The following is a 22,170-nucleotide window of genomic DNA, read 5'->3' as shown; positions in this document are numbered from 1 at the left end:
TCGCGTGGGGGGGGGGGGGGGGGGGCGTACGTGCAGTGCCATTGACGTTAATGGCGTCGTCCTGCCCCAGAACGTGGCCTGATCTGTGCGTTCCGGGCTCAGACTGTGCCGGAACGCACTGGATATGGCGTGACTGGGCCCTCAAGGTATAAAAGTGGGACATTCACCATCAAACTATGGCGCGTTTTGTGGCAAATAAAGCCTGGTGTTTCAAATTTTGGGCAATTCCTGCGAAATCAGCAAAACATTTGAGCTGTAAGTGGCCGTGCACGCACCACCCGGCTCCACAAAAGTCAACTGAAAAATCAACCAAGCTCAGCCAAACGGTGACTACATCCTATGAGATTCAGTCAGTGTTAAGGTGCCCCTACACCTGCCGATTGTCTTGTCATCGTCCAGGGCAGCATCTGAGGGATGGGATCCTCCCACCTGAAACAGGAGACACATCATCCACAATTACAATAAAAGGGCGGTCCAACCTAACCACCTCAGTATTTTGTGTTTCCTCTGGCTGAACAGGAGCATCGTAACGTTTGTCATTTTACTCCAGGCCTATCGTGCCAGATGGCAGTGGCCTCCTGAGGCATGCGGCACCCACTCACAGAACAGTGTACCTGGAGAGCCTCATGCACAGGTACCCAGGACTGGTTCCCCCAGAGTCCTTACAAAAACGGTTTGCCCAGAGGTTTCCCTGCATAATTGAAGGAGATAGCATCTATCCTTGCTGGCGTGAGTGGCTCCAGATGGAGTGTCCTGCTAGAGCCTTGGTTCTCAACTGGTGGGTCGTGACCCAAAAGCGGGTTGCGGCCCTGTGTTCAGTGGGCCGCCGCATGCCTTCCACTTTTCTAGGTGAGAGTCTCCTCAGCCTCCCCCCAGCGAGCACTGTCATTTCTCACACCGAGCAACCATTCAAAATATGTCAGGTGCCGAGTGTCAGCTTGAGGTGAGGTGGGCTGGGGGTAAGGCGTGAGAAAACTCCATACATATGTGCATTGCTTACAGCTCCCTCACATGCCCTGTAGAGGTGCCTGGACTGGCTCCCGGGCATGCATGGGAGCTGTACCCGCAATGCACATATGGATGGAGCTACAGCACAGCAGCCCACACTGTACCCCATGTTAAGGATCTACTCTAGTTCTCGTAAAGTAAGGAGACTGGGTGGATTTTTTTTGTAGTGTATATGTGTGTGAGATTGTGTCTGGTTTTGTGTGTCTGTCAGTGCGCCCTCACTAGTACAGTGCGTTAATCGCACAGTCGCATGCGATTAATGCACTGTACCACGCAATCATTTGGATGACACCCAAAATGCACCTCCCACTCAAAGTTCAGTCACCTGCATCGGAACGCGCGATACTGCAATGCCGTGTGTTCCATTGCAGTGCTACTTGGGTCGCGAGTTAATAACCAAGGACAAATGTGGGTCCTGAGGTTACACAGGTTGAGAACCACTGTGCTAAAGGAATTGACGGATGACCCATTGGGCTCTCTGGCGGCAGCACGATGGAAAACCTGCCGAAAATCGCACGATTTGCGGCGGGTTGGTAGCGTGCTCGGAAGACGAAAGCCGCAAGCGCACACTGCCCGCTCAGCATTGCAATCATCGGCAAGCCCTCCCCTCAGCGGGGAGGGCTTGCGATGATCGCAACTCCGATCTGCCTGTCCAAGATGGGCAGATCGTACAAAATTTTAATGACCTTACAACCATCGCACAACGAAAGTCGTGCGATGGTTGTAAGGTGTATGGCCAGCTTTACACAGGTACAAAAGCCAGCAGCAGAGATTCCTCCTACAAAAGCCAGCAGCAGAGATTCCTCCATCCAGATGTCAACTAGGCCTTTCTTTGGGGTCTTTTTCTACAGCGGAAAATGTAGTGGATTGTCACTTTTCAGTCACCATTTGCTTGCTTTATAAATATTCCCCAATTTACTTCTGTGATGTAGACAAATACTGTTATTTCCAATGGATAAATATTAAAGCGTATTTAAACCCAAACACCCACCAGAGGTCTATATAGAAATGTTTTCACTAGGGATGCACTGATAGCGATACTAGTATCGATGCCGATACCGAATGTTTGGGCGAGTACTCTGCCAAATGCTCCGATACTTACCCCCGATACCAAAGCCTCCGGTCAGAGGAAGATTTTCTCTGTCCGGCAGTGCCGTGAGGGAACATAGAACATGGAGCCGGCTTCCCAGCCAGTCAGGAAGCTGGGCGCCGGGTAATGACCCGGCTTCCTGATTGGCCAGGTAGCCGGCTTCCTGGCAAATCAGCATTGAGCTGGTCAAACAGCATGGAGCCAGCTTCCCGGCCAATCAGGAAGCTGGGTGGCGTGTCATAACCTGCCACCCGGCTTCCTGATTGGCCAGGAAGCCAGCTCCATGCTCCCGGAAGTACCAATATTGGTGTTCGGCGAGTACCAAAAGATAACTATCGGTACTCGATGCCGAAAAAATTCAGAGTTAGGACTTACCGGTAACTCTATTTCCATTAGTCTTCCAGGACAGCATGAGGAGATTCCATCTCGTGATGCTGTCCTGGAAGACGTTATGGGAAATCGTCTCGGTGCATCAGTTTTCACGCAACCTTTACCCGAGATTCACACATTGTTCTAATTTGATTTTATTGGCAGTGCCTTAGTGGTTAGCACTTCTGCCTTGCAGCACTGGGGTCCCCTGGTTGAATCCTGGTCAGGACACTATCTGCATGGAGTTACACATTCTCCCTGTGCTTGCGTGTGTTTCCTCCGGGTACTCCAGTTTTCTCCCCCACTCCAAAGACATGCTGGTAGGTTAATTGGCTCCTGTCTAAGGTTGGCCAAACACTGATCAACCCGCAGGATGAATACCCGATCGGAGCGGACAGCTCATTGACTACCGCCTCTGATCGTACAAAGATTTTCCATCTGGCTCCTTTGATCAGCTGATCAAGGAATTCCGGCTGAAAGGGAACAGACAGCCCCACACACTTTAAAGGCAGGCGTCCAATACTTTTTGTTAGTATAGTTTATATAGGGCTGTGTGTGTGTGTGTGTGTGTGTGTGTGTGTGTGTGTGTGCGTGCAAGCAGGCCATTGGGTGAGTAAGTGAGCCAAAGTCTATGTGGATTTTTTATTTTTTTGTTCAGCCCACTTAGAACATTCATTTGTAGGGTTTACCCGGAACTGTCCTACACTAAACAAGCTTTATATAATTTACAGAGTCCTATGGATTATACATTATTATTATTATTATATAGGATTTAGATAGCACCAGCAGTTTCTGCAGAATATTACAAAATTAAGGTAGACAGTACAGTTACAATACAATTCAAGACAAAAGGGTTACGAGGGTTCTGCTTGTGAGAGCTTACAATCTAAAAGAGAAGGGTAAGTGATACTAAAGGTAATAACTGTGAGGATGAGTTAATGCAGAAGGTAAAAGTTCAGTTGATAGGTTGAGATGGGGTAGGCTAGATGCCTACAGGTTGACAGAGTAGGAAATAGCCGGACAGGTTGGAGTAGGGTGTTCCAGAGGATTGGAGAAGTCTTAGGTCTGGTTCACACCTAGGTGTTTTACAGGGCGTTCCTACGCGCTGTAAAACGTTCAACATGTGAAAACCAATAATTTGCTATTGGCATGGTTCCCACCTGGGCGTTTTACAGCGTGTAGGAACGCGCTGAAAAACGCCCTACGCCCAAAGAAGTACAGGAGCTTCTTTGGGACGTATTTGTCGCGCGTATCCATTAGGATACAGCCGGATAGCCCTCGGAAACGCGCGCTTGTCGCGCGTTTCTTTCACCGCAAATCGCATATTCCGTACGCCCAGGTGTAAACCCAGCCTTAGGCTGGGCACACACCTTACAACCATCGCAAGACTTTTGTCTTGCAATGGTTGTAAGGTGCTTAAAAAAACGTACGATCTGCCCATCTCGGACAGGCAGATCGTACTTGTGATGATCGCAAGCCGCGCCCCCCTGAGGAGCGGGCTTTCCGATGACCGCAATGCCGAACGGGCAGTGTGCGCTTGCGCACAACGGCCCGTCCGGCTTTTATCGTACGAACATGCCACACACCCGCTGAACAGCGTACGATGCTCGGCGGGTTTCCGAACATGTTCGTAAGTTAAGTCGTACGACCTTACAGTGGTCGTACTCCATAACTCTAAGACCCCTTTCACATTGAGCGATTTATCGCGAGGTAATTCCCGCGATATCGCGGCAAATTACCGCGCGATATCACGCTCCAATGCAATCCAATGGGGCAAAGGGTCCTGCTGTCGCGTGTCGTGTGTCGCTACAGCAGGACCCTTTTTGGAGCGGATTTAGCCGCGATTCAAGCTTGCTCAATGCAAGCTTGAACGCGTCATCGCGCGGCAAATCTCGCGATGTCGCGCAATATGCAAATCGCGCGACAAACGCGCGATTTGCATATCGCGCAGTGGGAACGGGGCCTAAAACGTTCTCTGTTCCCCATCCACTGATAGTCCCCTTTATGCTTCTATCCTACTCCAATACTACATTGGGACTGGGAGTTAAAATCCTCTTGTAAGCTCTGAAACCATCCAACATGGAGCTTTCACAGAGTTTGGGCTCCCCCCCATCCTATAGTGGGTAACTTGTCCTGGGGAAGGTTTATATCAGCAGATTACCCTGAATGGGCAAAGTGATAGATTCTTATTGAATACTGTCTCTATGTATTGCATACTGTAGTTCATTATATCCCCTTAAATAGCAGAAACCCCATCTCTCTGTACGTGCTGGTGTGTTAGCTGAATCAAATCCTTAGTGGTACATCACAGTGCCTTTTAAAAAGATGGACGAGGGCAAGGTTTGTGCTGTGGGCAGTTATACCCAATAAGTCCATAATAAACAGTAGCCATTTTTGTCAAGGTGTCCCTCTGCTCTACCAAAGTACCAGACATATTTTTCAGTCAGTGTGCAGGCCCGAACAAGTCAGTCTGTGAGAACTGGCCTTTCTGTTATCACGGATTGTTGTAGAGCAGGGGTGTCCACAATTTTTTGTGATGAGAACTACTTTTCAAATGACGAGCTACATGAGATCTACCAAAGAAAAAAATACCTCCCTCGCTCTCTCTGCTTGCTCTCCTGTCTGTCTCTCCTTGCTCTCACTCCTGTCTGTCTCTCCCCGCTCTCTCTCCTGGCTCACCTTGCTGTATTTTGCAAACAGTTTAGTGCAACAGGCTGTGTAAATTAATATTCCTTGATGTAATACATAGCACTTCAACCACCAGTATCCACCAGTATCCACCAGAAAAATGTCAGGGAGCTTGGCTCAGTAGACTCAGGCTAATAGGTAATCATGTGTGCACAGCTAAATAAATATACCAAAATGGAATAAAGGGGCCACCATTCACACCCATCGTGATCTACCAGCATCAGCTTTGAGAGCTACTGGTAGATCACGATCTAGCTAATGGGAACCCCTGTTGTAGAGTAACCTTCTTTAAAAAATAAAAGGGTAAACTTAAAGAAACTTTCATTTTTTTTCTGTAAAGACTAAGCATACATATCAAAAATGTCCTCTGTGCGGTATAGAAAACCATTTTATTAACATGTTATTTTCTCCCTCAATCCCAGGTTACACAGCAGCAACACCTTTATAAAAATGACAATGGGCTCAGATGTCCCTAAAACATTAAGAATGGCTTCAAGCCTGGCCAGCGCCATGAATCTCATGAGATGGGATTTGTCACCAGAGACTATACAGACCAGGACAGAAGAGCTCATCACAAGGACAAAGAGTGTTTACGATGCTGTGGCTGCATTGGATGTAGAGAAAGTCACATTCGAGAACACTTTAAAAGTATTAGCGGATCTGGAACTTGAGTATTCAGGTGATACCTTGTTACCGTACTAATAAAACGCCTTCACTAGGAAGGTAGTATGTCAAATTTATAAAATATGTGAAATAATCTTTTAAATGAACAATATGCACAGAGCGGTAACCTTATAAATACTGGACATATATTAATTGAGACATCGTATCGTAATATTAATGAAAGCAAGACTTTGGCTGAAAATATGGTAGCTGGAAAGCTATTTTTGCAGAAAAGACATACCATGTCTCTCCTGCAAAAAAAATCTTCTTACCCTTGCTTTCAGACTTCTTTAGAATGTTCTTGGCATGCCTTTGGTATATGATTTTATTAATCCTGTGCACATGCATGGGAGTTTTGTCATCCCAGGCAGGCCAAATAAGATGACTAAAAATGCCACGCTGGGAAAACTGGGCAAAGATGTCAGTGATGGCAAGGGAGCCCAAGGATGGCGCATTGCTGGAGGGGAGTATAGCGGATTAAGTTGCGCTTTAAACCCAACTTCTACCTAATTTTTTTTTTGTTATAAATAGAGTTGGAAACATCAGAACTGTTTGGTGGTGTCCCACAGTGATGGATTTTCTAAAGAGTTGCGCTTATTGCAACATTTCTCCCATTGTAACAAATTTAACAAACATCCCACTTTTCCTAGCCCCCTGACCTTATCTAACCCAGACATCCCCACCCAAGTGCTTATTTACCTCTTCCTAATAGTAGCGGTGTTTACCCATCTCCAGCGTTGAGTCCACATAAAGTTAAATTAGGCCATATTGCTAGCATCTCTAGTAGGTTGGGGTTGTCTGAGTTAGATTGGGTTAGGAGGCTAGGGAGGGTGTGTTTTTTGATATAGAAGTAAACTTGTCCTTCATTATCATGGATAAAAGGTTGCAATAAGCACAACTTAATGTCATTATCATTCACCTTGAAAACCAAGCCCCTGAAGCAAATTTCAACTTTGCCAAAGGTCAATGCTGAATAACACCCCAGTGCATCCCATGGTGCATTACATGGCTTTAACAACCTATTGAAGGTTGCCCCAAATTGCACTATTGCAGGGGTGTCGAATTCAATTTCATGGCGGGTCGCATCAGCATTATGGTTGCCCTCAAAGTGCCAGCTGTATCTGTAAGAATATATAAATGTATCTACTATGTAATGGTAAAATGTAATCTGTAAGACGAACCATCACAGCGCTGTGAAGGGCAGGTGCAGGCTGGCACGGAGCCCACTCACACTCTTGTAGCAGATGATGCAAGTCTGAAAAGCAGGGTTGCACACTGCTGGTAACAGCCACAAGAAACTTTATTGGAGACTGCTTACACAGAACTATAACGTTTCTTGTGGATCATACCAGCAGTGTGTGACACTCCTCTTCAACTGGCATAAACTTGTATTCTTAAAATAATTATAAGTAGATGTCCAGAGCACCCTACCCCCACTACCAGAAGTCAAGAGCCCCCCACCCTCCCTTACATCACAGTGCAACCCCCTTATCTTGTGCTGCGGCTGCACGGAGAGGTGCAGGATCTGTAGGAGGAGTTCTGTCCTCCTCTCTGCTGCCGGCTGCTAAAGCTAGGTGGGGGGTGCCACAGCTGCAGGAGAGATGCAAGGGCCACATGAAATGGTCCTGAGGGCCACATTCAGCCTGTGGGCCTTATGTTTGACACATGTGCCTTATGGGAAAAGCTGGGCACATTCATCAGCATTGACCGGTTGGCACATAATCGTGCCTAATTTTCAGGTATGTGGTGACATCAGCTTGTCACTTCTAATGACAGGCTTAGGTTAACACGATTCATTTGTCTAAACCTTGAAGAACTGTCTGTCGTGTCCCCTGAACCAACTGACTTGTTCGCTCATGTTTCCAAGGTAGCAAAGAAAATGAAGGTGGAAGGATATTGGTTGCTGTGGGGAACACCGTTGTATATCAGCTGCTTGCATTTATGTTGCATGCCACGACTAGGACCAGAATAACTGTGACTTTATCCTTTATTTCTCGATAGTGGAGAGGAGCATGTTAGATTTCCCGCAGCATGTATCCCCAAGTAGGGAACTGCGTTCGGCCAGCACGCTAGCCGACAAAACACTGTCTGACTTCGACGTTGAGATGACTATGAGAGAGGATATATTTAAAAGAATTCTCCATTTATATGTAAGTATAGTATTGTTTTAAGCATAGTACATTGAAGATCATGGTTTGATGTCTTGTTTGCTTTACAGGTTTATGGCCGTACATCATAAAATACGCTTGTATTTGGGGCACCCAGGAGCACCAGCTGCTGCATTTTTCTGTCTATAGGATGGTATGCACAGAATACACTGTATGTAGGTATATGCATATAAATAGAACTACAGATGTTTGCATGTGCATGCTAGGGGTTTAAGTTTCTGAGTGTGATACTCCTGCATTCGGGAACTCACACTTGTGCATGTGTAAACACCTGTACCTGCACTTATAGCGGTGTGCAGTGTTTTCAGTCTATACAGTCCTATAGAAAGAAAAATGCAGCAGCTGGGGTTACACTGTACACCAATATGCCTGTATTTGCGTTCCTTTACATAGTAATAAATATGTTTAAGTGTGTCCCCGCTGTCTCTGAGCAACAGTTTGAGTCATCTAATAATAACGGCTGTAACTGGACGGACTGAAATTGCAATGAATCTCATTTACAAAGAGCATATGAAAATGGAGTCATCTACAGCGACCAGTCAAATTCCATCTGACTCTTCTTAATTTTTTAACCCACTCTAAAAAAAACAACACTCAAATATGTGAAACTTTATTATGTATATTGTAGTAAAACTGTGTGGTTATATTGTGAATGATAAGTGCATTTCTGTACATTTATAGAAGTTCTACACATTTTAAAATGTGCCCCCATTTAAGGTTTAAAATGAATGCGCGCTATGCAGTTCTTTCATTTACATACTCCTGAAAATGGCAATTCAGTAGAAGAAGAGTAACATTACTTGGAGGCTCTTTCACTAACCTCTGGTTGTTTTAGCTTGCCCAGCATGTATTTACAACAGCATTTCTCAGCCTTTTTTTTTTTTTTTTTTAGACACAGCAACCTTTTGAAAGTATGCAACATCTTGAGGCAACCCAGTATAAAATGTAAACAAATTAAAAAATAATGTGTAGTTTCTTTCCAAAATCTTTACCAGACCCTTATTCTAGATAGGATACTGGTAGGGATCTTTAAGGGGAACCCCATGCAAGAAAACAAAAATATGACATGGTCCTCCTCTTTCACATCAAAAGCCCACCCTTCTCATCAGAGTCCCCACTTTTCCATTAGAGGTCACCCCTTCACAGTAAGAGCATACTTCACATTACTAGCCCACATTACTAGCCCCCCTTACATCAGAATCCCCTTTCACATCAGAGTCCTACCTTATAATCATTACCACAGTGTGGCTTTGGCAGCACGCAAAGGGCAGGAGGTGGAAATGTCATGTGCAATGTATGCGTTCTTTGGATACATGCGTTCGAGGGGGAATACAATTGTGCTAGATGTGAGCGAGTTGTCTGTTTGGAATCCCAGATTCTGGATCTAAGCAACAAACTGGCAACACTGAGGAGCATAAACAACATGGAAAAGAGTCTGGACTTAACGCACCAGGCTGTCGTGGAGGGGGGTCAGGCTGAGGAGCGGGGGTTGGAGCAGCGGGATCCAGAGGTGGGTAGCTGTGTTACTGTTAGAAGGCGGGGGAGGGGGAAGAGTGCTAGAGAGGTCAGCCCTGATCTGATTCACGGATATAGGATCGGGTAATATACAGGGGTACAGGTAATATACAGGGGTACAGGTAATATACAGGGGTACAGGTACTCCTAGAATGAGATCCTAATAGGTTGGACTTGATGGACTAATGTCTTCATTCAACCTCAAATACTATGTAACTATGAAAAGGCTCCCCTGACAAAGCCAGAAAGCATCCTGGTGGAGATAGGCAGATTTACACTATTGATGGTTCATTCACCAGTCCATTTGGTTTGAATTCTGTAAAATTTGATGTCGTGGGCTGAGCTGGCAAAGCCGTTCTTGGCCCAGGCAATATCTGACTGTAATACAAATAAAATTGAAAATGAAGGTAGGCTTCATTGCATAATAACTAACCATTGGAAATGATGCCTTTTCCAACTGGTTCCTTGCACATTGCTGTTATGTAGAACCTCCAGAGTGATCAGCTTTTTGATTTAAGATTTTGTGATTTCCTGATTTCCTATGTTCCCGTGTCTTTCTTTTGTTTTACTGTAATTAAATTAAAAAAATAATTATAGGCTAATCTGTCTAAAGCGGTTTTATATCTTGCAAAAATGTAAGTCTGCATTATGACTATTTATAGCAAACGCAAGACTTGAAACAATTGGACCCAGAGGTTAGACGGTATCTGGAAAAGTCTGTTCAGATTGGAAAACGGAATGGACTCCATCTTTCCCTGGAAGTACAGAGTGTGAGTACTGAATATTTAACACTTTATTTCATAGACAATTTCTGTATTCATGAAAAGTAATTTTCAGTCATTTTAAACCTGAGCTTTTGTTAAAATAATACCTGGTGATCCTGCCATTAGGGCCCCCTGTTTAGGTACTCCCAAGGGCCGACCAGGTTAAATCCCTGTTCTTGAATCGCTCTCCTATGTTGTCACCCAGTCACAGGTGCTTCCAGTGGAGGCTATAAGTGCCTATGTCTGTGCTCATTGTACAAGCATGTTTCACCACTGTTGTCCTGAGGAGGCATGCAGCCATCACTGGAGCGAGAGCATGTAGGCAGAAAGTGCCTTTATAGAGGCTGGAGTATCAATTAAATGTGAAAAGAATAACATAAGGGGAAAACAGTATTTTTAAATTAAATTTTCCTTATAAAGTTCATCTAAGATTTTAGTGATTGGGTGAACTTTAAAAATCGAGCTGAATTTAACATTAGGCACAATAGGCCTGTGCCTATAGGTGGGGCAGAGGCAAAGAGCTGCCTTTTGCTTTTATAGTTATTGTCTACAGATTTTTTTTCCCCCATCAGTAGAAATAAAATTAGTGCAAATAAGTTTACTTGCATATTGTCACAATTATCAAGCCAGATGAGGACCAGTAAACCAAGAACTATTTGATTAATCTCAGGATGACGGGGCGGTTACTTTGGATATCAAAGGTTGTGTGTTTACATGCTCACACAATGGGAATCCAGCTGTGACTAATATAAAATGTAGACTCTCATACTTCCTGAATCGCTGACATAAAAGAAAGATTTAAGTTCAAACTTATGATTTACGTACTTGTTCAGGGGCAGTGACTCACAAACAGCTGAAACCATCAGATAAGCCTGAGAGCCAGGCAAGTAGTATTTACAGAATGAAAGGTCAGCGATGAGAGTTTACATAATTCTCTCGATACAGGTTCTCTTTAAAATCGGCCATGAGAAAAATGCTCCCGGATGTTCAAAACCAATGTAATGGATACCGGTAAAGTTCAATCGCATCATTGTGAGACATACTTGAAAAGGCACTTACAGGATGCATTATTGCCAAACCATGATGTACAAAATAAATTTTAAAAAAAACAGAAAACATTGCTGAAAAGTAGATAAAGCAGTATTAGAAATACTCCCAGGTGAGCATTGCATATTAATTTGGATGCATCGCGCTTTCATTCTGGGACAACGAGCATCTGATCCTATCAAGGCATTGATTTGTAATGGTCTAGACTAGGTATATAAGTATCATGGGCATTTGATTTATGTTGGCTTTTTCTGGCTAGTAATACTGCTGGATGTGCCAAGAAAATCAGACACATCTGTTTTATTTCAATGTGGGTTTGTGAATGAAAGCAAAGCCTTTTTTTAATCTTTTTCAAAGAATTAACAAAAATAGGAAGATCTAAATAGCACCACACAGTCAATGAAGGGGTAAGAATTAATTGGCTTTTGTAAATGCAGCCACCTGTTTACTAATTTGGGAAAAATGCTTGGCAATAAAAAAAATTACAATTGAACAGTCACGTTTAACAGCTGTAGAACATATCGACTCTATGCTTCAACTAACAGGACAGCCGACATTTTTCATTATAATTATATTTAATAAGCTGATCGGAAGGGGATTTCAGAACAGGCTGTACTTCCCCTTGGTTGCTACAAATTACTTTGGAAGTTTCTAGGGTTTCCTCAGGTCAACTAGACATTATATGCAGGGTTGTGTCCCAGACAAACATGCATGGAGGCTGCCTGCTGGTGAGCCTTAAACTGGCCATACACTGGTCAAATTTTGAGTCCTGCTTACTCAGATGAACTATGAACCCCCCCTCCCCCCGTTCATCCTTGTTAGATATGGATCTATCTAAATACATAAACGGTACATGTGTGTTTTGACATATTTAAGTCAAAAACATTTTAGGCTATTTTAAAATGCTGATGAAATCAATTACATATGATGCTGCTCCTTTATGTTTAAAAGTTTGTTTCCTGTTGAATCAGCTGGTCCCCTGAGCACTGGTCCTGACTTCCTGTTTTAGAGTGACACCTTTCTCAAGCAGAGTGCTATGCAGTCACCCTTGTGTGTGCTATTAAGCTGTTTGTGTCTTTATCTGTATAACTGGTAACAAATTGTTGAGTGCGTTTGTCGTTTGTTTTGCTTTACAAACACACAGACACATCAAATCAAGCTACTCCCCTGCCCCTCTCCTCCCTTCTCCAAGCTAGTTGATGAAAAATTGCTGGAGTCTGCACTGCCCTTTGTGATCTTGTACTGAACAGGAAGTTCAGGGAAGCTGAGCGAAGAGAGACTTGAGAGCAGTTGTCTAGAAACATAATGATTGTAAGGGTTTGGGCAAAAATGTAAAGCAATGCTTTGCTGGGCGATGTATATTGTTTTAATCTGGATTCATTATTGAAAAAAATGTGAGAGTTTAGTACTACATTAATGAAAATATGTCTACTAGGATTTAACTGACCTTGGGCATAAAGTGTATTTTAGATACAATAAAAAGGTATCGACAATCACAAAAAATTCACCCTTATAATATAGTGGTTTCCATTCATTTGTACACTCTGAGCTTGGCAATTTCCATGCTCAGAAATGCTTAGTCTTGGACAGAATTATACATTCAGTGACACAATTATATGTAGGAGCCCTAACTTTAAGCTTTCAAGTAGGAGGGACACCTCCATGTCATCAGAGGATCTTAGATATTCAAAGGAAACCTGTATGCAATGCTATGGAGGCTGCCATTGTTGGTCTTCTGAAAATACTGGTTGCCAGGATATTGATGTCATCAGAGTCTGACCCATAACAAATATGCAGATCAGTGAAGTCAGAACTGCTGATCGGTATGTGATTTGGAAAGGTCTGAAGCCTCTAGCTCAGAATGAAAGCCAAGTAATTAGCATTTTCAGAAGGATGTCTGCAAGGGCAGCCTAAATATTGCAGTTATTTGTGACTTACTACATACATTTCTTTTGTCATTTTTCTGATTTTTCATAGGGAAAATGTTTTGATATTGTGTTTCCTGTTCTCATTCAGGAAATAAAGAGGATGAAAAAAATGATCAGTCAGCTAAGTATCGATTTCAATAAAAATCTCAATGAGGATAACACATTTCTGGTCTTTACAAAAGCAGAACTGGGTAAGGGTTTCTCTATACTAACATCTGCAAACGTAGTGTCATGTTCTTTCAGTTTAGATTTAAGTTGAAATAGTGATCACTGATTCTGAAGGATCTTATATTGGAGAATGCTCGAGAATAATCTGATTGGCATTACATTTTCTGTGACTGTTGTTCACTTACAGTAATATTCAACTCTATAACATTCTGTCTAATGTTCTCTCTCGCTCTAAGAAATGGTATGTTGTGCACACATAAAGCAAAATTTTACAGCTTCCCCAAACTTAGTCAAATATGTTCAGGTAACATATAAAAAAAATATATATTTAAACTGAGCTGAATCTGTATAGCTAGAAAAAAAGTGGAACTTTCTTTTCCTGGCACCAAGTGCACCTCCATATTTTTAGCCTAGAACTACAACTTCGCTTTCCACTGTTGCCATGTCTTCAAGCCAGCAATGTCGGTCCCTCTGGAGGTCCATAATATCTGTTCAGCATCTACAATTTATGGTCTACTGTAGTAACATGCGACATGTGCGTCTCTATGCTGTTGCCATTTATAAAAAAATGGAATAGTTTATTAAAAGACAACATTCAATGGCATGAAATATTTAAAATGTCTTGCTCTGTACTGAATTTCAGTAATGGCTTTCTGCCATTTTGTATTTTACAGAGGGTCTTCCTGATAACTTCATTGACAGTTTAGAAAAGACAGAGAGCCACAGCTATAAAGTAACTCTCCAATATCCTCACTATTTCCCTATACTTAAACAGTGTTCCGTACCTGAAACTCGGAGGAAACTGGAGACTGCTTTCAACAGTAGATGTATGGAGGTATGTACATGCACCAAGCTTCTCATTCACCCCCTTGTTAGCTCTCGATTTGACTATTTCAGCTCCTTCCTTGTGCGCATGAGGCCTAAAGGCAGTATGATCCCTTGCTGTTCAACTCACACACAACCGGCACTTAAATGAGTGCAGGGAAAAACATACCCCCACCCTTTCTCTGGAGTTCAATGGGATCTGTATGAAGTGTCTTTCAGAGACAGTCATTCCAAAAGTGAGTAGCTACTGCTGGCTTATTTGAAAGCCCGGGATGCTTTGATTCCACAGTGTGATTGAAGTACCTTGTAGTAAAGGTTTTCTTTTTCTAAAATGTAAAAGTTTGTAGAAGTCATGAAATACTTGACAAACAGTTAACATTTTGAATTTTAATGCAACAAAAAAGAACATTGAAATAGGCCTGTATAAGGACCTTGTGTGCTGTGCATTGAGCATATGGTGAAGATATTAGAGTGGTTACTGCATCAACTAAAAGATTTATCCAAATGAATAAACAGAGATCGCCTACCTCTGAAGAGAATTTTCCAGCATTTGGCATTCACTTTCCTGTGTCATTAACGCCTTTTTATGTTTCCTTTTCTTTCAGGAGAATACTAAAATTCTAGAGCAGCTAATTACCCTGCGGGCTAAACTGGCAAAGCTGCTGGGATACCAAACACATGCTGACTTTGTCCTTGAACTGAACACAGCAAAGAACACAAGGAAAGTGTCTGCTTTTCTAGGTTAGCTGTCTTGTTATTACTTATTGGACCATTAAAATAGCATGGACAGAGTAAAGGGTCACAAAGACATACAACATGATGAGATTCTATACCAAAACACAATATGAAATTGCTGTAAAAATATGTCTACAACGGTCTACTTTTCTCTCTTGTTTTTGTTTCTGAAAAATGTCATTGGAATTGACCGTGTTTCTGATGATCTTTAGGGAGTAAAACCATTACCCATGTATAAGTAGTTAGGTGATTAGCACTCTGACCTTGCAGCGCCGCAAGGAGGACACCACATGGAACTTGTAGAACTCCTTAAAGTGACATTAAAGTCAACTTTTTTTTTCCCCTTCCCAATCCTGTTGTAGGGACGTACCTTAAATTGTATGTCTCCTAATCTGATCTTCTTCTTCTTCTTTCCTGTCTTTTTTTTTTTAGCTGTCCCTCCAGCGCTGGTGCGGGTCTCCAATCCAGCGCTGACTCCTCTGTCCTCCTCTTCTCTCATGTCCCACGGTATCTGTGTGGGTGCATGCTGCTCCATAGACTTACCTTGTGTGTCTCCTCGTCTCCCTGCCGAACATCTGAACTGTGCATGCGCCCGCCCCAAGATCCTTTTGTGGCCGCCCGAGACTTCAGATGTTTGGAAGGGAGCGCGCGGCGGAGACACAGGTAAGTTTTTTTGTTTGTTTTGTTTTGTTTTTTTTTAAATGTTTTTGCATAGATCTACTGCTTGCCAGCAGTAGATCTATGCAAAAACATGTGAGGGTTTAATAACCCTTTACGTTCGCATAAGGTCCTTCCTCATATTATGATTTCCTTCCCAAATCCTAAATGTATAGGTAGGTGAATTGACTACCCCACAGATTGGCTAGCGTGTGAATGTGTGTTTGCATAAGTATGTGGTAAACTATTGGCCTTGTGGAAGTGAGGGCTGCTACAGTGGATTTATTGCTGTCTATAAAGCACCCATAAATATGTGCACACTATACAAATGAATAAAATATTTTTATTATTTACCTCTTTTCATACGTTAGGATGTAATAGGGACGTGATAGGGCCTGTTGTTTAATAGCCTGTGTAGTGTCTGCTTTGTCTCATGCATGCTTAAAAATGTACCATAATGTTATAACAAGGTATAAATGCTAGTGGAATCTGCATACTGGGGATTGTGTCTGTTCTAGGCAGGCTATTTGCTTCTTAAGAGTTCTAACATCACAGCATATGCTACCTGTTATAATATCAGCATTGTAATAGGAATATATATAGAAACGAACTGCTCCACTAAGCAAGCTAAAAGGCACTGGAATGTACACCCACTGTGAGTGTGTATACGTGAAACCGAAATAAATAACTAAATGTGCCGAGCTACAACAATGAGCAATACAAAAAAAAAAATCTGTGACTCAAACAAATGTCAGTGAATAAATAGTAAATGGATCAGATGTGAATCATTTACAGACTTTACATTTGATCTATTACTTTTTGTTCACTGACATTTGTTTGTGTCACAGAATTTTTTTGTATTGCTCATTGTTATAGCTCGGTACATTTAGTTATTTATTTAGCATTGTAATAGGAATACATACCAGAGTTGTTTTTGATAATGCAATCAAAGCTCATTTGAAATAAATCCTTTTATGTAGTGAGTGCTGTGTTCTGTCTGCCCATCAGTTTTTTAATCAACTTCCTGGATGCCCAGTGTGCTTTGTGTCTCTTTCCCTGCTGCTTGATGTGATGCAATCTCGATTTCTTAAGACTACATATCCCATCATGCATTGCTTCCAGCAAGCAATGATAATGTTACATTGTTCAGACGTTGAGTCATAGTTCAGAAGGCAGGCTCTGTGAGAGTGATGAAACAAGAAATTGTGTCAGTGCATTGAAAAAGTACATCCTATGGGCCTCTTTAATAAGTATGTTTACATACTTCTAGATGGATTTGGTTATTAGGAGTGGGATAGAACGTATAGAAATACAAATTTATTTTAGTTTTTTGACCATAGATACCCTTTAGGAAAAGCTTGCTATTTCTTTGCGATGCTTGATCCAAACACATGAGTGTTCTCTGCCTGCTTTAAGTCTTTCTCTGTTATCTTGCTGAACCTTTAGGCGGGGCGGAGTAACCTTTAGATAGGCTAGCTAATGGGATAGTTATTTCTACATATATTCCGGTGTTGGTACTTTCATTGATTGGAGAAGAAACTATTCCTATGAGGCAGCTTGTAAGTATTGTGTTCCATCTCTATATGTTAAAGGAGAACTATGAGATGAGTGATTTCCACTCACCTCATAGTTCTAGCCAACCTGTGACAATGAGACTGTCACAGGTCGGCTCAGTAGATCGGGAGGTGAGCGAACACATACCGGGTTCGCTCACCTCTCGATCCTGTCACGGCTCTCTGCCGTGACAGGGGGAGGGGCTGGATTCCCCTCTCCCCACTCCCATCTGCCAGCGCTGACTGGCAGAACGGACGGGGGAGGGGGCGGGTACAGCTGGCAGAGCCAGCTGTCACTCACGCAGCTGGGCGGATACCGACCTCCAGGTCGGGATCCACTGCGGCGTCTCAGTATACCGCGAGCTGTAGCTCGCGGTATACTGAGCTTAGGGTAACGGGAGGACGCTAATTTGTGTCCTCCCGTTACCCTAAGGAGAACTATGGGGAAAGACACTGACCCCATAGTTCTCCTTTAACAAACACATGAACTATGACTGTATCCCAAACTAGTCTTGGCTGGGATTTCATTTTACTTTAAGAATTACTTTTATCGCAATAGGATGATAGGTTTTACATCCATTTAACACCTTCCAATATATTTCAAGGGCCTTCTGCATAAATTAAGAAACCTGTTTGTGTGTCTCACAGATGATCTGAAGACAAAGGTAAAGCCTCTAGGGGAGGAAGAGAAGCAGCTGATTCTGGAGATGAAATGTGACGAGTGTTCAGACAAAGGCTTGGAGTTTGATGATAGAATCAATGCCTGGGACCTAAACTACTACCTCACACGTGTGGTGGAGACAAAGTACTCTGTGGATCAGGACAAACTACGGGAATATTTCCCCATGGAGACAGTTACAGAAAGCCTTTTACAGATTTATCAGGAGCTCCTTGGACTTCGATTTGAGCATGTGGAAAATGCGCACGTTTGGCACGAGAGCGTGACACTCTACTCAGTTTATGATGGAGCAACAGGAGATATTCTCGGACAGTTTTACTTGGACCTTTATCCTAGGTAAATAATATAATATCTCTCGTATTACAGAGAAAAATTCACAACTGTAAACAGAATAGAATTATTGTGTAAGCAGTTGAGTCATACCTGTTGTCTGTAGTAATAGCATTGTCTCCTATACAATGAGGCTTGCCGTACACTTAGAATTTCAGCCAATTCCCAGCAATCAGACATAATTCTCACCGTGGGTGGCCCTGCCAACTCAACAAAATTGAATTACCGTATTTGCCGGAGTATAAGACGGTTTTGAGACCTTAAAACTTATACGCCGGGTACATACGGAAGGCTTCGGCTACATACAGTATACCGCGCTGAGCCAATCCCGGCAGGCTTTGTATTAATGAATACAAAGCCTGTATTCATTAATACAAAGCCTGCCATGATTGACTCAGCGGAAGACGGAGGACACAGCGGGGATCGTGGACAAGGTAAGAGACTGTAATCCCGAGTGTGGCTCGGGGTTACCGCTTATGGTACTGAAAATTAACCCCGAGCCACACTCGGGAATACCACCATGGATGTTAGTGGGTGCATTTAAACATAATTTTGGGCTATACTCGTCTTGTACGACGAGTACAGGCCAAAACCTATATTTTAACACAAAAAGTAGGGGGTCGTCTTATACGCCAGCAAATACTCAACTTTTACTGAAGTTGCCGAGCCAAGATTATTCTGCTGCAGTCACTGTTCATGTATTTTGACAGTGGCAGGCATTGGTTGTTGGAATACAATAGCTGCAGTGAGGGAATTATCCTTCCACTTTCTTTAGCGTGGATAGATCTGTTTGATTTTTTTTTTGGTTGCATATTGTCTGTGTGTGTGTGTACAGTAAACTACTTGTAAGCACACATCGTATATGGGGTCCAGTTTTTGGCAATACGTTGTAAACAAGGCATAGTAGACATGTAGAATGTTCCAAAGCGGACAACTAAATTCATTAAAACAAATGGAAAATCTCACTTACAAGGGAACATTAGGAGAACTTGTATGAAAGGACATGTTAAGGCAATTTAAACACTATATTTAGGGCCGGTATAACATTTTGCAAACTAACTTGTTTCAGGGAACATCAGTTGGTTATGGAGAAAAAAGGATTATATAAGTAAATGCATTAGAATTTTAATTGCCACTCCCCCAAACTGTGAGATCAGAAAATCAAAAGTATTTGTCAGAGGAAAGAAAAGAGAGGAGAGAGGGAAAAAAAGGCTTGAAGGGGATACAAAGGGAGGAGGGATGTTAAGATAGGGAAATTTCTTGACAATGTTGCGCACAGTGGACACAGGAACAGTAAGATCTCTGGAGATGGACTTGTAACCTTGAGATTGTCCATGATTTTCCACAAAAACTTGGAATGCAATTATTTTTTGCAATTTGGAGATGGTGCCAATAATTTTGTCCGGTCCATTTTTGGAGTTTTGCGTGGAATGTGTCAGATTTGGCTTTTTCTCCACTTTTTTGTGTCATACCAATACAAACACAAGAAATAAACATGAGAATGCCTAAACATTTGTAATTGCAACAATTTTCTGTGCAAAGTGGTGCATTATCTGACAGAAATGCAGGGGTGCCAATCATTTTGTAGACCTTTCGCCAGTGTTTTTTTACCTTCTTGACAACCTTTAAAACAATTTGGGGAATAATTTGGTAAGGCTCTAAAATTCCTGGAGCCCAGGAATACTAGAATACTGAATACTGAAGACCAGATACTCTCCTTTAAGGATTATATGAATTATCATCCTAGGCAGTAACATTATTAGAGATCTTAGAGGTGAAGATCCGGATCTGGTCCCAGGCAGTTGTGGTTACACCATCCAAGTCTGTTTCCCATTTGGAAACATAAGGGTTAGAATTAGTATGAATAAAGTGCAATAATTGGGAATTTAGAAAGAAGATCGTGCTTGTGGCATAGGGGTTTAGACGTTTTCAAATATAGGCAGGTCTGTAATGCTGCAGCCTAGGTTGTATAAGAAGTGCTTTACCTGTAGACATCAAAAAATCTTCCAATAGGAGGTGGTGATATTATCCATATTCAGGTTTTATATAGAAATCCCATAGTGTGTTTTTTAGGGCTTGTGTCTATTGCGTTTTTTCGCATCACAACTGCTTCTCTCCCCATAAAAGTCTTTGGGAATGCAAAAGCAATTTAAATCAGGTCAACTGAATCTCAAAAGCATCTCAATATACTTGTAAAAGGAGGCTGCATTCACCCGTTGACATGGGACCTTCAAATGTTAAGTAGCCATTTTAAAATTTGAAAGAATTATCTTTTCCAGTAGGCATGTCATATTTTCTCCATGTGTGCAGCTCTTCCATCTACATAGCAAGTAATTGCAGAAGGGAAATAATTATTCATGAGCTGTTGTAAAAGATGTAGTCGGATCCCCTCCTGCCGGTTGTGTTTTGTGACCTTGAACTGTATATAGCTGACTTTATTGCATTTAAAACCAAACTCCTAAAATGTCACAGATCTATAGTCTCAGCAAGAGCGGCTGTCAATCAAAGGACTTACTGACACACATGACAGCTGTGCATCAGAAAGCTTGCTCTTCATAATGTGCTTACTATTCAGTATGGGGGTAAGAAAAAAATCAAAAATAAAGGCAAGTAAATGCTTATTACTGTCTTTGGACTGTTGGTAATGCATTTTTATGCATTCTTTGCTGCAGAGATTAAAATTATATCAAAAATTATTTAAATTTATGTCAATTTCCTGTACTTTAAATCTTTTTCCTTTTTATAGCTTAGACTGAAGCCATTTGTTACCTATGCTCATAAGCTGCACGACCACATACTGGCATATCTAGTAATAATTATCTGGTTAGGATGAATAATTATAATGATTCATTATAAAAAAAGAAGAAAGGAAAACGATGGCCATTATTACTGATCACACATGTACATTATAAGCCATCTATGTATGTAGCATTGTTACATCCGTTGTGTTTAATCCAGGTATTGATCAACCTTCCTACACTGAGCCTAACAGTATGTGTCTTCTCTTAGAGAGGGAAAGTATGGTCATGCTGCATGTTTTAGTCTGCAGCCCGGCTGCCTCCTCCCAGATGGAAGCAAGATGATGTCTGCCGCAGCCATGGTGGCAAACTTCACCAAGCCTGCACCCACCCGGCCCTCTCTCTTGCGCCACGATGAGGTCAAGACTTATTTCCATGAGTTTGGACATGTTATGCACCAAATATGCGCTCAGGTCAGTTCCTTCCTTATTATCATTGTTAAATAGAATATATATATATAATTCTTTTGATTTTATAATTGTCATTGAAAACATTTTGACCTGTTTAACCTCCACTGGGCCTTCAGGGAGTTCTGAACAAGTGGAGGTGAGCTTCCCAATCATGTGATCTCTGTCATTGGCTGTCACAGCGGTCACATAATTGGGAGCCTGTCCCACCGAGTCTATTGGAAAAGCTGACCAGGAGCTGACGGTAACAGCACGGTCACTCTGCTAGGATTGCACAAGTGAGTGCACAAAACAGCGGGTTGGCTGGGTGCATATATACATTTAGCCGGCATTAAAGCCCACCCACCGGTCGCCGCATATGTGTGTTATGCCGGTAGGGAGTAGAGATAATCAGCCCCGGTTGTCACGGACCCCAGGTCTGTATTCACCTTTCCAAAGAGATATAAAAGCTGCTGTTGGAGCCCTCCTTCCGAAAATGACAGTTGCCTTGGCTATCTTTATGACCTCCTGACTTCAGCACTTTCTGCTTTACTGACACAGGTCAAGCCTAATGCAAGTGGAATTAAAGTATTAGAGATTCCTCCAACGCTTATGACTGTTGATTGAAGAATCTCCCGCTGTTTGCATTGTACTCTGATGTTGGGCGCTGTCCGCTGTCAGAATACCCGAACAGAGCTGGCAGCTGATCAAGGGATACGAATTTTGGACGGTTCATCAAAGAACAGTCTCTGTTACTGTCAAGCAGCTGTTTTTTTTTGTGTATTATGAGGAATAATTT

At 42.4% G+C, this 22,170-nt stretch overlaps 1 protein-coding gene across 1 annotated transcript in view; it reads left to right on the top strand.

Annotated features, from left to right (window-relative positions):
• NLN (neurolysin) overlaps positions 1-22,170 on the top strand; it is a 51,221-nt gene that overhangs the window by 1,607 nt on the left and 27,444 nt on the right. The window contains exons 2-9 of the mRNA XM_018569139.1: positions 5,578-5,834; positions 7,820-7,968; positions 10,164-10,271; positions 13,329-13,431; positions 14,083-14,243; positions 14,839-14,974; positions 17,827-18,193; positions 21,197-21,398. Coding sequence (XP_018424641.1) covers positions 5,578-5,834; positions 7,820-7,968; positions 10,164-10,271; positions 13,329-13,431; positions 14,083-14,243; positions 14,839-14,974; positions 17,827-18,193; positions 21,197-21,398 — 1,483 coding nt within the window. The remainder of the gene's footprint in view (positions 1-5,577; positions 5,835-7,819; positions 7,969-10,163; positions 10,272-13,328; positions 13,432-14,082; positions 14,244-14,838; positions 14,975-17,826; positions 18,194-21,196; positions 21,399-22,170) is intronic.

This window comes from Nanorana parkeri, unplaced genomic scaffold (genome assembly GCF_000935625.1).
Source record: "Nanorana parkeri isolate BGI_ZX_2015 unplaced genomic scaffold, ASM93562v1 scaffold34, whole genome shotgun sequence".
In the NCBI taxonomy this organism is placed as follows: Eukaryota; Metazoa; Chordata; class Amphibia; order Anura; family Dicroglossidae; genus Nanorana; species Nanorana parkeri.
This window is presented reverse-complemented; position numbering and strand designations above follow the sequence as displayed.